The sequence below is a fragment of the Mustela erminea genome, chromosome 13 (assembly GCF_009829155.1).
Source record: "Mustela erminea isolate mMusErm1 chromosome 13, mMusErm1.Pri, whole genome shotgun sequence".
Lineage (NCBI taxonomy): Eukaryota > Metazoa > Chordata > Mammalia > Carnivora > Mustelidae > Mustela > Mustela erminea.
The window spans coordinates 27,558,497-27,581,446 of record NC_045626.1 but is presented as its reverse complement, the minus strand read 5'-3'; the positions used below and the strand labels follow the sequence as shown (position 1 = coordinate 27,581,446).

Sequence of the window (22,950 nt, the reverse complement as noted above, 5' to 3'; positions counted from 1 at the left end):
TTCGCTCATATCCACACATCCCAGCCAGCAAAAGCCACATGATACAATCAAATACTAGTCCTCTAATCAAAGATGCCCCTTGACCCAGGTATTGGGAGAAAATAAACAATCTGACTGAGAGGGGCAAGGACTATAGGTAGACAAAGTGGATAAGGCAACGGAAATCTAACCTTCCCTGTCTATGCTCTACCTCTTCCCATGTTTTAATCCTGAAGAAACAAAACATCAGCAGGACCATTGTTAGCCAGTATGGCCCCTTTCCTCAAGATATTTTAGTGCCATCTGCAAGAGTTTTGTTGCCATAAACACGTAAATGTCTAGGATGCTAAGGTATCACTTTAGGCATAGTGCTTTTGTGCAGTGCACAACCTGCACATCCTTAGGCACTGGCTGTGGAGACCAGAGACCTACATGATGGACCTTCACCTGGCCTGAGTTTAACTTAAAAAAATGGAAAGAAGGGGGGCACCTGGGTGGCACAGTCTGTTAAGCAACTGACTCGGTTTCGGCTCAGGTCATGATCTCAGGTTCATGAGACTGAGTACCCTCCCCCCGACACACATACACTCAGGCTCTGCCCTGAGTGCCAAATCTGCTTCAGATTCTTTCTTCATCTCCCTCTGCTCTTCGCTCTGCTTGTGCATGCACTCTTGCTCTAAAATAAAGAAACAAATATTTAAAAAAAAATAATTTATTATGTAATGTTAGTCACCATACAGTACATCATTAGTTTTTGATATAGTGTTCCATGATTCATTGTTTGCCTGTAACACCCAGTGCCCCATGCAATACATGCCCTCCTTAATACACATCACAGACCTCACCGGTCTCCCCACCTCTCTCCCCTCTGAAACCCTCAGTTTGTTTCCCAGAGTCCATAGTCACTCGTGGTTCATCTCCCCCTCTGATTCCCTCTTTCATTTTTCCCTTCCTTCTCCTAATGTCCTCCAGGCTATTCCTTACGTTCTACAAATAAGGGAAATCATATGATCATTGACTCTCTCTGCTTGACTTATTTCACCAGCATAATCTCCTTCGTCCCATCCATGTTGATGCAAAAGTTGGGAATTCATCCTTTCTGATGGCTGCATAATATTCCATTGTGTATACGAACCACATCTTCATCCATTCATCTGTTGAAGGGCATCTCGGCTCCTTCCATAGTTTGGCTATTATGGACATTGCTGCTATGAGCATTAGTGTGCATGTGCCCCTTCTTCTCCTTACATCTGTATCTTTGGGATAAATGTCCAGTAGTGCAATTGCTGGGTCATAGGGTAGCTCTATTAAATAAACAAATAAATCTTTGGGAAAAAAAAGTTGGCAGTAAGGTGATGCATGGAAAGGAGAATCTGATAGAAGTCATAGCTGGGGATGGAGACCCTCTCATTCTTCTGCTGTGTGCAGGAGGAACAACCAGCTAGTAAATGGAGCTGAATAATTGCATGAGTGCCCTGGAGATCTAGAAATGTAGGCGCCTCACAGGCTCCGGCCACCATCCAGCCCCCGGCTCCCCTGGCAAGGGCAGAGGCACTTTGCTGGGTGCCAGCCAGCTTCTTGGCTCTACATCCAGGGACGGTCTACCGCAAAGGGTGCCCCCAAGAGGCTCTGGGGTCACTGGGAGTTTGGGCTCTCATTGGTGCCTTTTGTCTGACTATTTACCAAACGAAAATGCTGTGGGCTCAGAGCACAGCGCCGAGGGACGTTGTGTCCCGGACTTGCCATCTTTGCTTCTCTCTTTGTGGGGGGTCAGGAGGAGAGGAAGGAAAGAATGAGAACAAGTTTCTCCCCCGTGCTCTCTTCCACTTAGAAAACCTCAGCTCAGGATGCAGGAGACAATCAGGGCAGTCCTCGCTTGCACACTTACTGACACCTGCTGAGTGTGGGCGCTCCGTTCACCTGGGTGCACGTTGTGTGTAAAGCTAAGCTGCCCGCAGACAAGCGGAGAGCAAGCAGCCGTCCAAATGAAATGGTGCTGGAAGAATTTGAGTCAAATGACACGTACTTAGAAACACCTACGAATGCAGCCGTAGGAAAAAAATACTGAAATTCTGACATGACACATCACTTTGTTCTCTTCTTCACCATGACCTTCAACTAGCTCGTATCTCTAGCCTTTCCGGAAAGAGATCTGTTGTGAATAAAGACAACCATTAAGATCCTGACCTTATTGTCTAGTATCTCCCAGCCCACGTGGGATGGTGCGGCATAAAAATACGTTTTTAATAAAAGCCGCTACCAAGCTGTGGGAGAGCCGGGGTGGACGGTCGCCTGTCTAGGGAGGAACAGGGACCTAAGTTGCTGTCAGTACCCCGGAGTGCGGCCTGGACAGCAGTCTGCTGGGAAAGTGGAGGAGCAAAAGCCCAGTGTGAGCATGTGGCCAGAGTGGGTAGAGAGGGGGAGAGAGAACTTTCCCGGGGCCGAGATTCTATGGAGAAACGCAGAGGAGGGAAAATTCTGCACACGTTCCGTTGTGATGGAGCCAGATGGAGGGCTGACGAAGTTCAGAGAGCCAGCCGGGGACGGGGGGGGGGGGGGGGGGGCCTGGGAGCTGGGGGGCACTCTAACAACGTGTGGATGGCCGAGTTGATTAAATTAATCAGTAAATTGATGAAAGGCAAACAAGGATCAGACGCTGGAAATATGGAACAGTGCTGAAGGACATCAAAGTACGAACTTTGGTGTTAGACTTTGGACAAGTTATTTAAACTCTGTGAGCCTCAGGTTCCTTACCTGCAAAATGGGGATAATGGCATTTACGCTCCTAGGACTTTCGCAATGGTTGAATGACCAACGGGAATAATTTGGTTTGCACAGTGCTCAGCACATACAGTGAGCCCTCAACCGCTCGTGCCATTCTTATCATGATCATCCCTATTGCTATGACGGATGGTGGCCCATTTGCATAAGGAACTCCTGGAAGCTGGTGTGCTTCCTTTCATTCCCATACCAGGCCCTATGTCCTCCTGGGATTCATTTTCTTTCAGGGTGAACTAGGAGCTTACTTTAGGCTTATTTTACCAGGACAAAATGTTGGAGGGAGATTTCCCTGAAGTTCAGAACTGTAATCATGAACCCCAACCTCTGGTCTCCCTCCTAGGTCCCTGACATGCACAGGCTGAGCAGTAGGAAGCAGGAGCAGGGGCTCCCTAGGCCTGGGAACTCTGTGGTTTGGTGGGTGTCCAGTAGGGGGAGCCAGCGAGTCGTGGTTGCTTTGGGGACCTCTGACAAGGGCCATCAGCAATTCCAGGACCCGGGGAGGTCCAGGTGAAAGACCAGAACATCAGCACAGCTCTCTGGGTTGTTTGGTTTTTGCTTTAGTTTTAGTTTTTGTTTTTGTTTTAATTGTGCACTCCAGGAAGTGCACCTGAGTTAGAGTCCCGCCATCACAGAGCAAGCCACAAATACTGAATTTTAAGAAGAATGAGAGAAGAAATGGACTTTTCACTTGAATTTTAGATTCCTCTGCTATGGAATGTTTGCCTCCTGTCCAGTAAAAGGCAGCAGCCTTTGTCCTAGGATCCTCACCTGGAAAGAAGGACATTTCAGGGAAGCATTTATATGTTTGTTTCCTCCTCACTGGGAAAAAGGGCAGGTCGGTTTCCAGAAAATGAACTGCATACCCCTTGCCCTCCCCACCCGCACACCACACCCCTCAGGGCTTTGCTGGATTCTTACGCTGGTGCAGAAGCTGTGTGGAGTCTGAGAGAACAAGAAAATTCCACCCTGGAAGCAGTCCCTTTGCTCTCTGAGTCTACAGTGTAGCAACTTCACCCTCAGTTTTTAGTTTTAAGTGGCACCATGTTGGTCTTTTTTAGTTAGAAATATTCACCAAAGTATTTCAGGGTGAGGGTGGGAGCTAGAACAGGAGGGGAAGAAAAAGACGAACTTGCAGGATTGTCCCTGGGTCCAGACCTTGGAACGCCGCAGGAAAATGGCAAAGCTGCTGGCACCAAATCAAGAACAGAGTGGGGCGGGGGGAAGAGAGAGAAGGAGAGGAGAGAAACATCAGCAGAGAGAGACAGAGAGAGAGAGACTGAGCAAGGAAGAGAAACAGACAGACAGATATCAGGTGCAGGACAGGGGACTGGTCCTTGGTAATGCTTTGGCCGGGGCTCCCGAAGTGGGAGGAGAAAGCAGAGGGCACGGATATGCCGAGCAGGGTTCTGAGTATGAAACTGCCAGGTGCCTCCTCCCAGCACTATCTGCTCCCGAGCACCCTCCCTCTTACTAGAGCCTAGCCGCCCTTTATCAGCCGGAGCCTTCTGCCCCCGGGAAGCCAGCCGGCGCGTGAGTACCCTCCTCAGCTCTCTTCATTTCCAACTGTCCCATTACCAGCTTGTCTGCTTACTCCTAACTGTTGCTCCTGCACCCTCTTCTTTTTTTAATGGAGAAATATGCCACAGATGGTTGCAATTGAGTGGAAGCAGCAAAGTCAGAATCCTGGAAGGCTGGAAAGCAATTTACCAAAGCCGCGGGCTTCTTGCTAAAGCCTGCAAGCCATGTCCTTTGCTCATGATTTCTGAAACAGGGTGCAAGCCCCACCTGAGCTCCGGGTGCAAGAGGGGTTCGAGCAAGGGGTCCACTTTACATGCCAATGACTCTGGGTTCACCCAGGCTGGACAGGAGTTTCAAACCGTGTTCGTGAAATAGTTGAGTGAAGTTGGAGACATATCAATACGACTCCAAAAAAAAATGGGGTACAGGGAAAGGCCCTTTCCAAATGTGGCTCTGTGCCTCCCTGCGTGTGCCGCTGAAGGGAGCGTGCTTGCTACCCACCGGGACAACCTGGGGTCCAGCCCCGGCAGCTTCTTTGCAGCTGCATTTTCTGGTGTGGAATTCAGACCCCAAGGCTTCTGGGAGTGGTGACTTCTGAGGACAGAAGTGTTTTCAGCAGGAGATACGAGTACCTGACAGCATTGTCTTTGTTTCTGCTTACAGCTTTAAAGAAAACTGAGTACCTCCCACCACTTCGAACCCAAAACTACCTACAATAAAGACTATCGTAAGTACCAAATACATGTCAATACTGAAATTCTCTTTATGAGAGAGCAGGAATGTTTAAATGTTTTCTTCTATGTTTATATCCAAAACTTTGTTTTATTTTCTAAAGTGATGCTTGAGCCACAGAAAATTGGAGACTTTCAGGTCTCTCCAATGGCACAGATTTCTAATGTACGCTGAGTTTCATTGCATGTAAGCAAATAGGGAATGTTGGTTGAATTGAAATCCTGATGTTGACTCGCATTAGAATAAGTACTGCTTTGTTCCACTAATGACTTGGGTTATGAAAGGTGATTTCTGACTCTTGCTGGAAAGCTCACCAGGTGCTGCTTCCAGAATATTCCTGCGATGTTCACTTTAGCACCTACGGGCTTGTTGTGGATGTGTCAGTGGCACAAAAGAATGAGGCTCACTTTGAGGTACATGTCTGTTTGTCAGAAGAGTTCCTGCTTCCAGCAAGGGCATAGGGTGAAAGTAGGGGTGGCAGGGTCCTTGGCTATTGTTCGCCCCCACCCCAGAGTTATTTCAAGGCAGCCATGAAGACAAGCCTGTGTGCATTATGTCACAAAGCCCTGACGCGCACTGCAGACCCCGTCACTCGGGAGCTGCTCCTTCACTGTTTACTTGAATAGAATCTCGGGAGGCAGTAATGTGCTTGGCGCCAAGAAGACAAAGATCCCCTGTTGCATAAAGCTGACTCTGCCCAGGAGACTTGGATAGTCTCCACTCTGAACCTCAGTTTCCTCTTCTATAAAGTGAAGGATTGAGCTATGTACTCTTTACAAGCTCACCTGGATTCCAAATATTTCTCTCTGGGCTCTAAGAAAATACGATGCTGAGGTCAAGGATATTGTCTTCCTAGATGTGTGTCATTTTGGTGATGGAGGGAAATGGGAGTTTGCAGAGACCGAAGGGGGTTAACACCTACACGGAGGGAACGTGACAGTCCCTGTTTCTCTCTTTTTTTTTTTCCTTTTTAAAAAAAAACTGCATATAAAATGAGAGTCTTACCACTGGTTTTCCTTAATGCTCTTCTTTATCAAACAAAAATATGTAATGCAACCCACAGACATTTCTGTTGTACTTAACTAGCCAGCTAGTTTAACCATGAATAAACACATACACGCACCATTTTTCCCCCTAAGACATGTCAATAATATTTTCCACAGTTGTGGATTTTTCAAGGCAAGCCAGTAAAAGAAAGTAAAAATTAAATAAAGGAGGGACAAAAAAGAAAAAAAAAAAACCGCGCACACAACTTTTCCGGAACTTGTGAAGGAAGAATGATATCTTCGAATGCAAGGGAGGATTTTTTGTTTTTTGCTGGGTTTTTTTTTTTTTAATAAAACTTACAAAAAGTTGCCACACTTGTTGACTTCAACTAAGAATTGTTTATCATTAACAAGGTGATATCCAGTATTTAACAATTCTTGTTCTGATACAAGAAAAAATGTCACTTAGCAGCCTCTCAGACTGGGCTCCTGCCGTGCATGAAGACAGTGGCTTGTTTCTTATTACAGAAAATAGAGCCCACCCCAGGCCTTTGTAAAGAACAAGGCCGTGGGAAATTGTTGCATTGGTGTTGGCCCCTTAACAGCCTGCAGCAGGTCAGAGCCTGAAGCCCGCCCTTCACTGGGTGAATTGAAGCCCTGCAGCCAGGCTTCAGAGCTCTGCTAGCCTCCCTCTGGTAGAGAAACAGCGCGAGGTTTACTATCTTTTTTTTTTTTTTTTTTTTAAGTAAAGTAAAATGCACATCCCATGTCTGTAGTGAGCTCACTGTCCCTCCTTGCTGCTGGAGAAGCCTGCCTTGTCCGTTGGCCGTATCCATCTGGGGTCACGGCGGGGCTCCCAGGACTCCTTGGGGGCACTCCTGCCTCCCTCCATCCTGCATTTCCCAGGCTCATCCTGCTAATTCATGTCTTTTTGCCCTTTGTCAAGTATGGAGAGAAAGGAAGGATGAATGGACAGTCTTTGATTGGCGCCGCTGGGGACGCCCCTGGTGGTCCTCTTTGGAAGGACCCTTGTGGAGATGAGGCTGGTGAGGCCGGGCTCCGAGGCTTCGCCTGGCTCGGCGTGGTCCGGGCACACGGGCCCCCGGATCAGGTAGGCTCTGTCCGTGCAGCCTTTGTCTCGGGGAAGGCGGGCGCCTGTGCTCCAAGCTCTGGTGTGGTTTTTCCGAACGGAGCCTGGGAAGTGGGGTCCTCGTGCTCTGCTGAGGGGCGCGGTTGGGGAGCACGCTCGGGAGTGTTGGTCCAGAAAGTCACGCGGCACTCAACTGGGGTTAGACGGGAGACCATTGACCTACTGCGTTTTGGTAAGAGTGGAAAGGCTAGGAAAAGGGCATCTGGGGTTTTCATCTTACCCTGCTGCTACTTATTTAGAGCTTCTTCCCCTTATTTTCTTCTTTTTAGTTAAATTTAATGTCCTAGATTTGAGAAATCAGAGCATCAGTAGAAGTCCCCTGGCTGCATTGTCCTTCTGATCAGAATCCTTTTATTTTATTTTTTTTAAGATTTTATTTATTTATTTGACACACAGAGAGAGATAGCAAGAGAGGGAACAGAAGCAAGGGCAGTGGGTAGAGGGAGAAGCAGGCTTCCTGCTGAGTAGTGAGCCCCATGCAGGGTTCGATCCCAGAACTGTGGGATCATGATCTGAGCCAAAGGCAGACGCTTAATGGCTGAGCCATCCAGGCACCCCTTGATCAGAATTCCCAAAGTTCTCCAAAGAACTGCAAAAGTCACGCGTGATAAAATTCTAGGGTGAACTACAACCTTGAAGTTACTGGTTTCTTGTAACCACTTCTCGTGACTGAGTTCTGGAGCAAGTCTTCAGGATCTGAAGGGCTCTGGAAGCTTCAGTAATTCAGAATAAATGGTTGGTGGGCGGGGACTGCCACAGCACCAACAGTCTGCTTAACCTGGGAGAGGAGCCCTCTCTCTGGGCCATGATACCCCAACAAACCATCCCAACGTGTGGGTGCTAGAAAGACAAACCACGATAAGCCTTCTATATGCTGGACTGTGGAATCAGACAAAAATAACTCAGTCTTTCTTTGATTTTGGGAGGCTCCCCGAGGAGCTCAGGCCATGCAGGTTCAGAATCACGTCTGACCAGTTACAGTATCAGGTTTGGCATCTGTATCTCCAAAATCTCTGAGCTGATGGTGTATTTAAAACCCTCTAAAATCAATAAATATATGCCGGAAATTTTGAGAACATGAGTTCGTTCACCCTGAAATAACCTATATACCTTATTGTTTCTGTGGTTGATGGAAAAATGGGAGTGTTTGAGTTCGATGCTGCCTCTGTAGGAAGGGACCCACTTAGTTGTAGAAAAACCCAAAGCAATTGTGTCTGAGCTTCTGTCCTGGGAAGAAACCTGATGCCTCTCAGGAATGGGTCCTGCTTTGCCAATGAGTCAGTCACTGGAGCTGAGGAAGGAGCTTCCTGAGCAATGTTGTCAGTTATGAGATATAAGAAGAAGATATATGAAAATAAATGATAGCCATCACTTAGATTATGAAATAAAATGTAGTTTTTCATAATTATTAAAATTCAAATCGTTTGCCATGTTTCACTATGGGGCCAGCTGAATTCCCCATAGACTAAGTTTTGGTTCCTGACCTCCAGCAGTTTTCAATTGAAGAATTTCTTAATGCCGGGCCACCTGGGTGGCTCAACTAGTTAAGCATCTGACTTCGGTTCAGGTTATGATCCTTGAGTCCTGGAATTGAGCCCTGCGTTGGGATCCCAGCTCAGCCAAGAATCTGCTTGTCCCTCTGCCCCTCCCCCAGCTCAAGTTCACACTTGCGCTCCCTCTACCCCCTCCCCCGCCAAATAATAAACTAAAAATGAAATCTTAAAAAAAAAAATAAAAATTTCTTTATGCCAAGGTTCATGGGCAATCTCACAAGTGCTAGAGTCTAACACTACTTTGCCAAGACGAAAGGAGCTTGGTCTAGAATTCATTGCATAAATAGCTTCTGCTTTGTGTAATGATTAGTGGTTGGCCATTGTTTAAAAGCAGGACACTTAGTCGGGTAGTGAAATAATGCAATTGAAGTGTGTGGCTACTCAATTAAAAAAAAAAAAAATCAGTTACCCACACTGATTTTTGTACTGGGATTAATAGAAACCCAAACTAGAGTCAGGATTGCAAAAACTAAAAATTTTGAAAAAGCATAACTTTATTATCTTTTAATAGGTGCTTGTTGGCTATGATAAATGCAACAAGGATGGGGCCAAAACTAGCCATGAGGACCCCTTATTCACAGCCTGGCCACAGGGAGAAGATGAGCTGGTTTATCTGGATAGATTTGGGGTATTACCTTGGTCGTGTCTCCAATGCATGCCTGTGACTTCAACTCTCTATTGGTGCCTTCTGGAGTCTGATAGTTCTGATGTTTCCCTACTCCACACTTACGTGGCTGTGCTCCCAGACTTTCTTGCACGCTCAAGGTGGTTTGCCAACATCTTTCTCCCCTTGCCTCCCTCTGGGATTATGTCATTGATATTCTTCTTTGGTGTCTACCATCGGCACTGTGAAAACATCTTTGTTGTCTAGAGGGTCCCATTCTGGTGATGTTGGTGCTTTCCTATCACACAGTTATCATGAGAAGTAAAGAGTCTTGTAGTGAATGCAAGTCACGGTTATATCAGTATTTTCCTGAGGCAAGCTTGCTATAATCATGCCTTGTATATTCTTACCTTGTATAATTCTTGGATTACAATTTTTTTGTTTTTCAATAGCTTAGTTCATTTTTACCTTTTCCCATTTCTATACCTTGTGGAATATGATACTTGACTGTTTTTAAACATTTAAATAATAAATTCCAAAATTAAAGAACATCTGAGGCAGTTGCCCAATGTGGGGACATAGTCAAGCAATCTTTGACTTGGAAAGCGTCTATGAGGGGCTTAACTTAGGCTGTGTCTACACACAGAGACTGTTTTGTAGGTAATTCTGCCTTGTCAAACCCTTACAAACAAAACCTTTTTTGTAAGATAGAAACTTAATTTTAAAAGGCTTCTAGAGACTTCTGGGGAAGATGGCAGAGTAGTAGGAGGACCCTAAGCTCAGCTCCTCTCATGGATGTGACTAGATAACACTCACATATGTGTAAATAACCCAGAAAAGGATCCAGAGACCGGTAGAACAAACTCCACAACTAAATGTAGAGAAGAGGCCACACTGAAGAGGGTAGAAAGGCTGAAGATGCGGTCAGGAACCAGCAGACCCACAGGTTGATCCCCATCAGGAGGGAGCCATTCACATGGAGACAGAAGGGAAACAGACCCCCACACCAGGGAACCCACACTGGGAGGCTGAATCCCCATACTACTTGGCTTTGAAAAACCAGAGGGGCTGAATTTCATGAGTTCTCACAACCAGGAGGGCTTAAAACCTAAAATTTTAAAAATCAGTGGGCTTGGCTCTAGGAGAGCAGAGTGGGAGAGAGGACACTGACAGCCCCAGGCTCACTTAAAGAGACAGCACAACAAACAGCCCCATGGAGACCTAGCATAAAAGCAGCAGTTTGAAAATGCCTGGGGCATACATGAGGGAGAGTTATTTACTCATCTCAGAGCATGTCCTGGAGGGACAAAGATCACTGGGGGCCTCCTCCAGGAAGAAAGGAGTGGCAGGCACCATTTCCCCCCATCCCCCTCCCAGCATAAACACACAGCCACCTTCAGGAACCAGCCCATTGCTGACACTCTCTATGGAACTTGCTAATTCTGCTTTGCCACTGCTCCACACCCTCAAGACCAACCTGCCTCTGTCCCAGCACTGCAGGACCCCTTTTGGTCAGAGCCCATTCAGGGCAGGGCCACAGGCTTGGCGGTGTTCAAGCAGCCCCAGTTGGGAGGAGCACCACTCCAAAGTGACTCCTGCCCCGGGGGAGACAACCACACACAGCAGTCAGACTGCAGCCCCAGCAGTGGGATCGGGGAAGAGATCTCGGGCCTGACTGCAGGCCCTGCCCACCAACAAAAGCTTCTCAGAAGACAACACAGGGAGAGCAGGCTGTGCTACTGCCTCTCTGGGAAATGCCTGGCTTGACTCAACTCAAACCCAAGGCATCAAAGACTGGCCCACTGTTAATACCAAGAGCAAACCCTTTGCCCACCACAGGCAAAGAAAGTCACTGCAGACAACTGGACTGAAGGAAAAGGCAGCTCAGTCCCCATAGCTGAGTGTGCACAACACACATAGAGGACAGCCCTGGAGCACCAGGTTCTGGGGAACATTGCAGGGCTCTGCAAAACCTCTTCTTCATAAGGCCATTACTTTCCAGTGCAGGAGACAGAGCTGACTTTTATGACCCAGAGAAACAGATGCAGAGACTTAGACAAAATGAGGAGACAGAGGAATATGTCCCGAATGAAAGAACAGGACAGATCACAGCAAGAGATATAAGTGAAATGGAGATAAATAATGTGCCTGATAGAGAATTTAAAAGAAATTATCATAAAGATACTCACTGAGGAAAGAATGGAGGACATCAATGAGACCCTTAATGATGAGACCAAAAAAAAAAAGAACTAATCAGAATTATGAGAACATAATAAATGAAATTTAAAATACACTAGATGGGGTAAATAGCAAACTAGAGGAAGTAGAAGAATGAATCAGTGACCTAGAGGACAGAGTAAAGGAAAGCAATCAAGCTAAGCAGGTTGAAGGGGAAAAAAAACATGCAAAATTAGAACAGACTTAGAGAACTCAGTAATACCAGCAAGCATAATAACATTCACATTATAGGGATCCAGAAGAAGAAGAGAAAGAAAGGGGGGCAGAAATTTCATTTGAAGAAATAAAGCTGAAAATTTCCCATATCTAGAGAAGCAAACAGAAATCCAGATCCAGGAGGACAGAGAGCCCCAACAAAATCAAACCAAGGAAGTTCCCACCATGGCATATAGTAATTAAAATGGCCAAAAGCAGTGATAAAGAGAGAATTTTAAAAGGAGCAGGGGAAAAGAAACCACTTATGTACAAGGGAAGCTTCATAAGGCTATCAGCTGATTTTTCAACAGAAACTTTGAGGGCCAGAAGAGAGTGGCATGATGTATTCAAAGTGCTGAAAGGGCCCTGAAACAAATAATACATTATATGTTAATTTTTTTAAAAAGTTCTGAAAGGGAAAAAAAAAAATCTGCAGGCAAAAATACTCTATCCAGCAAGGCTATCATGCAGAAAAGAAGAGATAAAGACCTTCTGAGACAAACAAAAGATAAGACCACTAAACCAGCCCTAAAAGAAATATTAAAGGAGACTCTTCAAGTGAAAAGGAAGGACCATAAGCAAGAGGAAGGAATGTAGGAAGCACAAAAGCAGTAAAAATAAGAATGTCTGTAAAAATCAGCCAAAGGACTGACAAAATGAAAGGATATAACATATAACACCATATACTTAAAATATGGGGGCAAGTAGAGTACAGAGGGTTCAAATTAAGTGACCATCAAATCAATACATACAGACTACTATATACAGATGATATATACAAACTGAATGGTCACCACAAATCAAAACCCAGTAATAGACATGCAAAAATTAAAGAGAAAGAATTCCAAATATATCACTAAAGAAAACCAACTAATCATGAGAGAACAAGAGAAGACAATAACGGAGGAGAACTACAACAACAACCATAAAACAAGGAACAAAATGGCAATAAATACTTACCTATCAATAATTACTTTGAATGTAAATGGACTAAATGCTCCAATCAAAAGACATAGGGTGGCAGAATGGAGAAGAAGAAGAAGAAGAAGAAGAGGAGGAGGAGGAAGAGGAGGAAGTGGAGAAGGGAGGAGGTATGGGGGGGAGGGGGAGGAGAAGACACATCCACACGCTGCCTATAAGGGACTCACCTCAGAACTAAACACATTTACAGATTGAAAGTGAAGGGATGGAGAAGCATTTATCATGCAAACGGATGTGAAAAGAAAGCTGGAGTAGCAATACTTAATATCAGACAAAATAAACTTTAAAACAAAGATGATAACAAAAGACAAAAAAAAAGAACACTATATAATAATAAAGGGAAGAATCTAGCAAGAAGGTGTAACAATTGTAAATATTTATGCATCCAAATTGGAGCACCCAAATACTTAAAACAGTTAGTAACAAACATAAAGGAAATAATTGATCGTAATACAGTAAGAGTAGGGCACGTTAACACCCCACTTAACATCAATGGAGAGATCATCCAAAGAGAAAATCATCAAGGAAACAGTGGCTTTGAATGTCACATTGGATCGGATGGATTTTAATAGAATGAGTCAGAACATTCCATCCTAAAACAGCAGAATACACATTCTTTTAAAGTGCACATGGAACATTCTTCAGTATAGATTACATATTATGCCACAAAACAAGTCTCAACAAATTCAAAAAGACTGAAATCATACCATGCATTTTTTTTCTGACCACAACACTATGAAACTAGAAATCAATTACAAGAAAAAATCTGGAAAGAGCACAAATACATGGAGGTTAAATAACATGCTATTAAGCAACAAATGGATCAGCCAAGAAATCAAAGAGTAAATTCAAAAATACACCGAGACAAATGAAAATGAAAACACAAGTGTCCAAAATCATTGGGATGCAAAAGCATTTCTAAGAAGGAAGTTCTTGGCAACACAGGTCAACTCAAGAAGCAAGAAAAATCTCAAATAAGGAACCTAATGTTACACCTAAAGGAGCTAGAAAAAGAACAAACAAAATCCTAATCAATAGAAGGAAGGAAATAATAAAGATCAGAGTAAAAATAAATGATATAGAGATTTTAAAAGCAATAGAACAGATTGATGAAACCAGGAGCTGGTTCTTTGAAAAGATAAAAAAAAAATTGATAAACCTTTAGCCAGACTAATCAAGAAAAAAGAGAAGATTCAAATAAACAAAATCATAAAAGAGGAGAAACAACAACCGACACCACAGAGATTTAAAAAATTGTAAGAGAATATTGTGAAAAACTAGAGGCCAACAAAATGGACAAACTAGAAGAAACAGATAAATTCCTAGAAACATCTAACCTCCAAAAACTGTATCAGGAAGAAATAGAAAATATGAACAAGCTGATCATTAGAAATTGAATCAATGATGAAAAACTCCCAACAAACAAAAGTTCAGGACCAGATGGCTTCACAGGTGAATTCTGACAAACATTTAAAGAAGAGTTAATACTTAGTCTTCTCAAACTCTTCCAAAAAATAGAAGAGGAAGGAAAACTTCCAAATTCATTCTAGGAGGCCCAAATTACCCTGATACCAAAACCAGAGATACCAAAAACAGAGAACTATAGGCCAATATCTCTGATGAATATAGATGCAAAAGTCCTCAACAAAATATTAGCAAAACAAATCCAACAACACGCTAAAAAAATCATTTACCACAATCAAGTGGGATTTATTCCTGCAATGCAAGTGTGGTTCAATAGTCAAAAATAAATTAACATGATACCTCACATCAATAAGAGAAAGGTTAAAAATATATATGATCATTTCAATAGATGCAGAAAAAAAATTTGACAAAGGGCAACATCCATTCATGATTAAAAACTCTCAACAAAGTAGGTTTAGAGAGAACATACCTCAATATAATAAAGGCCACATATGAAAAACCCACAGCTAACATCTTCTTGATGGTGAAAAATTGAGAGCTTTCCCCCTAAGATCAGAAACAAGACATGGATGTCCACCCTCATCACTTTCCACAACATAGTAGTGGAAGTCCTAGCCACAACAATCAGTCAACAAAAATAAATAAAAACCATCCAAATTCGTAAGGAAGAAGTAAAACTTTCACTATATGCAGATGATATGATGCTATATATAGAAAACCTGGAAGTTCCCACCAAAAAACTGCTAAAACTGATAAGTGAATTTAGTAAGATCCCAGGATACAAAATCAATGTACAGAAATCTGTTGCATTTCTATACACCAATAATGAAGCAAGAGAAGTAGAAATTAAGAAAGTAATCCCATTTACAATTGCACCAAAATAATAAAATACCTAGAAATAAGCTTAACCAAGAAGGTGGAAAGCCTATACACTAAAAACTATAAAATATGGATGAAAGAAATGAAAGATGATACAAACAAATGGAAAGATATTCCATGCTCATGGATTGGAAGAACAAATATTGTTAAAATGTCCATACTGCCCAAAGTAATCTACAGATTTAATGCAATCAATAACAAAATACCAAGAGCATTTTTTACAAAAATAGAACAAATAATATTAAAATTTGTATGGAACCACTGAAGACCCAGAATAGCCAGAACAATCTTGAAAAAGAAAAACAAAACTGGAGGTGTCACAATTTCAGATTTCAAATTATACTACAAAGCTGTAGTAATCAAAATAGTATGGTACTGGCACAAAAACAGACACATTAATCAATGGAACAGGATAGAAAGCCTAGAAACAAACCCACAATTATATGGTCAGTTAATCTTCAACGAAAGAGGCAAGAACATGTCATGGGAAAAAAGAGTCTCTTCAACAAATGGTATTGGGAAAACTGGTCAGCTACATGCAAAAGAATGAAACTGAACCACTTGCTTACACTGTAACAAAAATAAACTCGAAATGGATTAAAGACCTGAATGTGAGACTTGTAACCATAAATATCCTAGAAGAGGCAGGAATTTCTCTGACATTGGCATTTCTAGATCTGTTTCCTGAGGTAAGGGAAGTAAGAGCAAAAATAAGCTATTGGGACTATATCCAAAAAAAAGTTACTGCCCAGCGAAGGAATCAACAAAACTAAAAGACAACCTACTGAATAGAAGATATTTGCAAATGATATAATGGGTAAAGGTTAGTATCCAAAATGTATAAAGAATTTCTATGATTCAACACCCATCCCCAAATAATCCAATTAAAAATTATGGACAGAAGATGTGAACAGACATTTCTCCAAAGAAGACATCCAGATGGCCAACAGACACACGAAAAGAGGATCCACATCACTCATCATCAGGGAAATGCAAATCAAAACCACCTCACACCTTTCAGAATGGCCACAACCCAAAACAGAAAAAACAGCAAGTGTTGGTGAGGATGTGGAGGAAAAGGAACCCTCATGCACTATTGGTGGGAAGGCAAACTGATGCAACCACTGTGAAAAACAGTATGGAGTTTCCTCAACAAGCTAAAAATGGAACTTCTCTACGATCCAGTAATTGCACTACTTAGTATTTACCCAAAGAATACAAGAACACCAATTTGAAAGAACATATGACCCCCCTAGGTTTATTGCAGCATTATTTACAATAACCAAATTATGGAAGGAGCCCAAGTGTCCACGAATGAATGGATAAAGAAGATATGGGGCACATACAATGGAATATTGTTCAGCCTTAAAAAGGAATGAAATCTTGCTATTTCCAACAACATAGAACTAGAGAATATAACACTGAGTGAAATAAGACAGTCAGAGAAAGACAAATACTGATTTCACTCACATGTGGAATTTAAGAAACAAAACAAACAAAGGAAAGAAAAAGACACAAACCAAAAGCAGACTCTTAACTGTAGAGAACAAAGTGATGGTTGCCAGAGGGTAGGTGGGTGGGGGATGGGTGACACAGGTGGAGGGGATTAAGGGTTCACTTATCATGATGAGCAGTGAGTAAGGTATAGATTTGTTGAATCACTATATTGTATACCTAAAACTAACATAACACTATATGCTAGTTATATTGGAATTACAGTTAAAAACTTAATTAAAAAAAAAAAAAATTCTCATCTCGGGAAGTAGCTGTTTGGTCTGCATGAGTGAGCGCCATTTTGTAACCTAACATCCAGCTCCTATAACTGACAGCATGAAGCTTAAGTACTTGGTCTTAGCTCTTCCTGTATTATTATTTCAGTCAGTATGTTGAAATGGAATATTTTTCAGTCTTTTTCACTAGACTGGGCTCTCTGAGTGCATGCTGTAGGTGCTCAGTGAGTATTTGTTGAACTAGAAACTGGACCTCATGACACTCAAGGCCAGAACCTTCTCATGGTAGCATTAAAGACAATAATAACAAAAGTAGAATGGGATGTGGGTTTGGGGGTGATAATCTCCATGACAATGTTTCAAGAGGAAACGGGTGTTTTCTTAGTCCTCTGGGATGTCATGATACAAATAAATTGCTTTTAAACTCATCCTCTATGGCTAACCGCGAGCAGATGCTGGGCTGGCCAGTCTGCAGTGCTCTGAAGTAGGGTGTTTATGAGCTCTGTCCTTTCCTCAAGGAGCCGGAGGAAGAGGTAACCATGGAGGACAGCCCCACTATGGTTAAAATGGACCAGGGTGAAAATCAGGTTTTACCAAGTCCAAGAAGAAGGTGTCTCCCCAAGGCACTTGGCTACATCACTGGTGATATGAAAGAATTCGCCAGCTGGCTTAAAGGTATTTATGTTTCCCTCCGTTGGGGAGATGGAGGAAGTAGCTTCGGGGGAAATAGCTTGCTGGTTCTTCTACTCTTATCTTTCATTATAGTTCCCTTTCTTCTATTGACCTCTCTCCTCTCCAGTTTTCAACTTTTTTTTTAAAGATTTTTATTTTTTTAAATATTTATTTATTTATCTGAGAAAGATAGAGAGAGAAGGCATGAGCAGAAGGAGAAGGAGAGAGTAGACTCCCCACTGAGCCAGGCTGTGTCAGGGCTGACACAGGGCTTGATCCCACAACTCTGAGATCAGGAGCTACAATCAAGCATTGGATGCTAACTGACTAAGTTACCCTGGTTGTCCAAGATTTTATTCTTAAGTAATCTCCATACGAAACATGAGGCTCAAACTTAAAATCCCAAAATCAAGAGTAGCACGTTTTACCGACTGAGTCAGCCTGGTGCCCCTAACTTTTTATCTTCTAACCTGCAAGCCTCTTCAGATACTTTTTTTGTGGAGATAGTGCTTAGAGCCAGAGCCCTACTCATATTAAAGGAATGCACCTGGCTCCATCCCATAATTTTAGCTCTTAAAAACTGAAGTTTTACTATTGGTAATTCATTTCTTTAGCTTGAGAGTCTATACCTCTGAGCATGGTGAATAAGGGCATTCAGTGCTTTCAGGGTGGGCACTGGGCATGGAAAGGAACCCCTTGACTTGTCACTTCCTCAGCTCTGCCCGTCTCATCTCTTCCAGACAAACCACAGGTGCTCCAGTTTGTTGACTGGGTCCTTCGGGGCATATCCCAAGTGGTGTTCGTCAGCAACCCCATCAGTGGAATCTTGATTCTGGTGGGACTCCTGGTCCAGAATCCCTGGTGGGCACTTAATGGCTGTGTGGGAACGGTGGTCTCCACCCTGACGGCCCTATTACTTGCTCAGGACAGGTAGGTCCCTCCACCCAAGCCTGCTCTTCTTGCTTCTGAGAATGCAGGAGCCAATCCCTGACTCTGGGCATCAGTGATAAGGCCCCACCCGTCCCAGAAATACCCACCTTCATTTTACAGAACCTGTATTTGTCTTGAATCAGAGGTCAGGGGATTATTTATATATTTTATTCTTTCTCTTTAATCATTCACTAAATCATTCTTCTTTAATGATTAATCAATTATTTGTCATGAGCATTTTATTTGGGCAAGAGCGTATATGAGTTCTTTTTTTTTTTTTTTTTTTAGATTTTATTTATTTATTTGAGAGAGAGAGAGAGAACAAGCAGGGGGAGGAGTAGAGGGAAAGAGAAAGGTCGACGCCCCACTGAGCAGGGAGCCCAAAGTGGGGTTCAATCCCAGGATCCCAAGATAATGACCTGAGCCAAAGGCGTGAGCTTAATAGACTGAGCCACCCAGGCACCCCATGCATATGAGTTCTTGAAAAGTCTTGGTGAATGCACATCTTCTGTTGTTCTAACTATGGTGTTCCACAACTTGCTGACATGGCCATTAAAGCAATGTCGGTCAAGAATTCAGTCTGCAAGTCCCTTGTTGAGAAGGCAGTCTTTGCCTAGCTGCCCACTGTCCTCAAGTATATTCCCAAATTCTAGAAGAAAAGATCACTTTTAGGGTTAAAACGGCAAAAATCCCATCATTTCCCTACATGTCCCAAAAGATTAGTTAAGGAAGACAACAGGTCAACCTTCAGAAGTGAGGTTAAATACCCAGGAACAAAAAGGAACCGGAGAATGAATTCGGTGCTAAGTATGCATATAAATGCAATACTCCGCCCAGTGAAAGTAATTGTTTTTCTTTGCAATAACTTGGAAATGTGTGTTTGGAGACCACAAAATGGAAACACAGGAAGATGAAAAATGTATGCTAAGTTGGAAGACTTATGTTTTTAAGGTCACAAACACTATGAAAATGAATTTACAGTTGGACAATCTTACACCTTTCACCAAGAATGTCAGACTTAGCAGTTTCACGGACCAGCTCTGTTCAGATCAAAGGCTCTTAATGACGCAAAAGAAATAGCAGCTTTCTGAAGGAAAGGCTAAAGGAAGCAAAACAAGCCACCTCGCTCATTTCCCTTTCTGCACCTGGATGCTGGAGTCCTGTCTAGCTAAGACACCTCTCTAGGGGGTTGTTCTCTAAGGCACATTTGCATTTTATTCTCATCTACGTAAATTTCACTTTTTTCCCCACAATTTTAATAGTGTTTGGCTTTTACAGACTTTGAAATCAATTTCTAAATATAATCTTGTTTTCTAATGTGAACATGATCTGAAAGTTACAAGTGTCATTTATGGGTGAGTCCTGCCAGCTTCCATGCAGGATGTGTCCTCCCTGTGCCTCTCGCCCACAGGTCAGCAATAGCTACAGGACTCCAAGGCTACAATGCCACACTGCTGGGAATCCTCATGGCTGTCTTTTCAGACAAGGGCAACTATTTCTGGTGGCTATTACTCCCGGTGTCGGCTATGTCCATGACTTGGTAAGTAGTCCCTGGTTTTCAAAAATGCTATTAAAAAAAAAAAATGTATGGGTGGAGGAGGGATTGGAGAGTTAGTGTTGAATGGATACAAAGTTTCAGTTTTGCAAGATGAAAAATGTTCTAGGAATGGACAGCAGGGATAGTTATACAACAGTGTGAATGAACTGAATGCTAGTCAACTAGAGTCCTTCATATGGTTAAAATGGTCAGTTTTATGGTGCATATGTCTAACAATTTTTATAAAAATGATTTTTTAAGATTCAGAGTCAGATTATATCTATTGGAAACAGGAAGCATCACACACACCAATGCATGTATGTGACCCTCCCCACACACCTCATCCCCTCACCCCCCAAGATTCTGATGTAATTGGTCTGGGGTGTTGCCTGGCCATTGGAAAGTATTTTTTTCCCTTTTTTTAAAAAAAATATATTTTATTTATTTATTTGACAGAGAGCGAGATCACAAGTAGGGAGAGAGGCAGGCAGAGGGGCAAGGGGGGAAGCAGGATCCCCGCCAAGCAGAGAGCCTGATGCAGGACTTGATCCCTGGACCCTGAGATCATGAGCTGAGCTGAAGGCAGAGGCTTAACCCACTGAGCCACCCAGGTGCCCTGGCCATTGGGAATTTTAAAGGCTCCCGGGGGTTTCTAACACAACCAAATTTGAGAAACACGCCCTACATCAGTGGTCCATCGTGCACACTACAGAATGACAGCAGGGCCTGTGGAAACACAGCATGCTGCTCCCCTCCCCCAGAGCTTTAGATTCAGTCCATCTTGGGTGAAGCCTAAGAATCCGCATTTCTAACTAGTTCCGAGGTGGTGTGGCTGATCCAGGGACTACACTTTGAGAACCACTGTGTATGCCTATACGAACACTCCTTACCCAGGTGCCCATGTCGCCTTCAAAGAACTGCTTTCCTGAATTCAATCCCTTTTAACCCTAAGTCCTTCCAATTTGTTTCTTAAGTCCTTTTTTGTTTGTTTTTTGGAAACATACATTTCCTTCCTACTATGGCACGTTTAGAATATAAAATATGAATATCCACACGCATGAGTAGTACATCCCCCTCTGGACAGTGTCTGCAGGGCACCCCCCCACACACCCCGCACTTGTCTGCACCCACAGGCATGTGGGAGAGAGTCTGCTGGCAGAGTCAATCTGAACAGGAAATAATTTCCAAAGAACAGGCTCAAGGACAGGAGGTAGGTCACCTGCAGGGACTCACCAGCAACTCCCCCATGATCTGGAGTTCTGACCTTAGTTGATGGGCCAATAAGTGAGAGCCCAAAAGGGGCCCAGAGACTAATCTAATCTAATCCAGTACCCCAGGCTACAGACAAGGAAATGGATGAGTAGTTCCTTGCCAAAGGTCACACAGTTCACCAACTGCTTCAGATTTACAGGTGTTCCTCCCTGTCCTGCCCGCCTCCCACCCCGAGTTTAAGATCTTTTTCCTCCAGCCCACACCACCTTTTATCCTCCCTTGGGTAATTGTTTCTTTTTTTCAAAAATAGATATACTAAAGACTCATGAAGATGACACAAAATTCAAGATGGTGGTAGCCTCTGGTGGGGAGGCAGCGGCTCATGATCATGTACCATGATCGTGGTTACACAGGGGGCTCTAACTGGGGGGATAGTACTTTACCTCATACCTAAAATACTTCCAAAAATATTTCTACAGCCTAGATTTCATAAGTCACTGTGAACAACCCCAGAGTATAATTTTTCAAAAGTCAAACAAGCTAAGAGTTGATTATTGACTTTATGTAAGAATTATTCTCTGACAGGATTTATTCCCCGTGTGTTTGGTTTTCTGTTCCAGTCTGGGGTTTTTGTTTCATTTTGTTTTGTTTTGTTTCTTTTCCCCCTGTGAAAAGTTTGCTAAAACACCATGTTAGCGTATTGCCCATGAAACAAAGCCTCTCCACCGTGTAGAGATTAGGTTTGTCCACTGAGCTGTCACGAGCATGAACTTCCCTTCTGTTCTGTGGTTGTTGTTGTTATTAGTCCAATTTTCTCAAGCGCGTTGAACTCCTTGTTCTGCAAATGGGATCTCCCGGTCTTCACTCTGCCCTTCAACATGGCATTGTCGATGTACCTATCGGCCACAGGACATTACAATCCATTCTTCCCAGGCAAATTGTTCAAACCTGTAACCGCGGTTCCCAATGTCACCTGGCCTGAGCTCAATGCCCTACAGGTAAGATACACTATCTTCTCGCATTCCTCCTGACTCTGGAAGACACCCAGTGTCCTCGTGCTTCAGTGTTCTTGGGCATCAGAGCCTGATGGAGACTCTTGTCCCATAAACTGTTTGTTTTACTCCAAAGCTTTGGGCTCTAAGGGTTTGTTTGTCATTATTATTGAAGTATAGTTAACATACAGTGTTGTATTAGTTTCAGGTGTACAGTAGAGCGATTCGACAATTCTATATGTTACTCAGCGCTCCTCGAAATACGTGCCCTCTTTATCCCCTTCACCGATTCACCCATCCCCCCACTCGTCTCCCTCTGGTAACCACCAGTGTGTTCTCTGTAGTTAAGGGTCTGTTTTTTTTAATCTCTTTTTTTCTTTGTTCTAAAAGGTTTTTTAAATGATTGCTCAAAGCTAAGTTTCCACCTCTCTTCCTAAAAGCCAGTGCAGAGTATAGTGCCATTGGACATCAAAGACTCTGTTTCAGACTTGCCCCTTCTTTGGGTGGTTGGGATGGGGGCCAGCCCTTGATGAAGGGCCTCCAGCCTGGAGTTAAGGCCTCTGTGACAGCCTCCTCTGATCAAAAGAACTGACAACTTATGTAGATTTAAAAGAGGAATTCATTACAATGAAATAAAATTAAAAATGCAGTTTCTTAGCCTGACCAGCCACACCTCAGGTGCTAAGTAGTCACCTATGGAATATTCCAGCACCATGGAAGTCCTGCCAGATGGTGCTGATCTTCTTCTCCTCACTCTGAGCTATCACCCCAATGACAGCACCCTTCCTTCCCATTCTGCCTGACTCCCCACCTCCTGGCTCCCTGAGGGATAGTTCTGAGGGAAACTTCCATCGGT

The 22,950-nt window shown here is 43.3% G+C and overlaps 1 protein-coding gene across 9 annotated transcripts in view; it reads left to right on the top strand.

Annotated features, from left to right (window-relative positions):
- The window catches only part of SLC14A1 (solute carrier family 14 member 1 (Kidd blood group)), a 48,414-nt gene that overhangs the window by 14,949 nt on the left and 10,515 nt on the right, over positions 1–22,950 (top strand). For 3 of the 9 annotated variants that reach the window (XM_032310572.1, XM_032310571.1, XM_032310569.1), the window contains 7 exons: positions 4,942–5,005; positions 6,943–7,107; positions 9,211–9,327; positions 17,270–17,426; positions 18,164–18,353; positions 19,765–19,893; positions 21,908–22,100. In XM_032310572.1, coding sequence (XP_032166463.1) covers positions 6,961–7,107; positions 9,211–9,327; positions 17,270–17,426; positions 18,164–18,353; positions 19,765–19,893; positions 21,908–22,100 — 933 coding nt within the window. In that variant the 5' untranslated portion in view covers positions 4,942–5,005; positions 6,943–6,960. Of the gene's footprint in view, positions 1–4,028; positions 4,291–4,334; positions 4,832–4,941; positions 5,006–6,942; positions 7,108–9,210; positions 9,328–17,269; positions 17,427–18,163; positions 18,354–19,764; positions 19,894–21,907; positions 22,101–22,950 lie in introns of those variants that run through there. The other 6 variants (XM_032310576.1, XM_032310574.1, XM_032310570.1 and 3 more) reach the window with 5 other exon arrangements.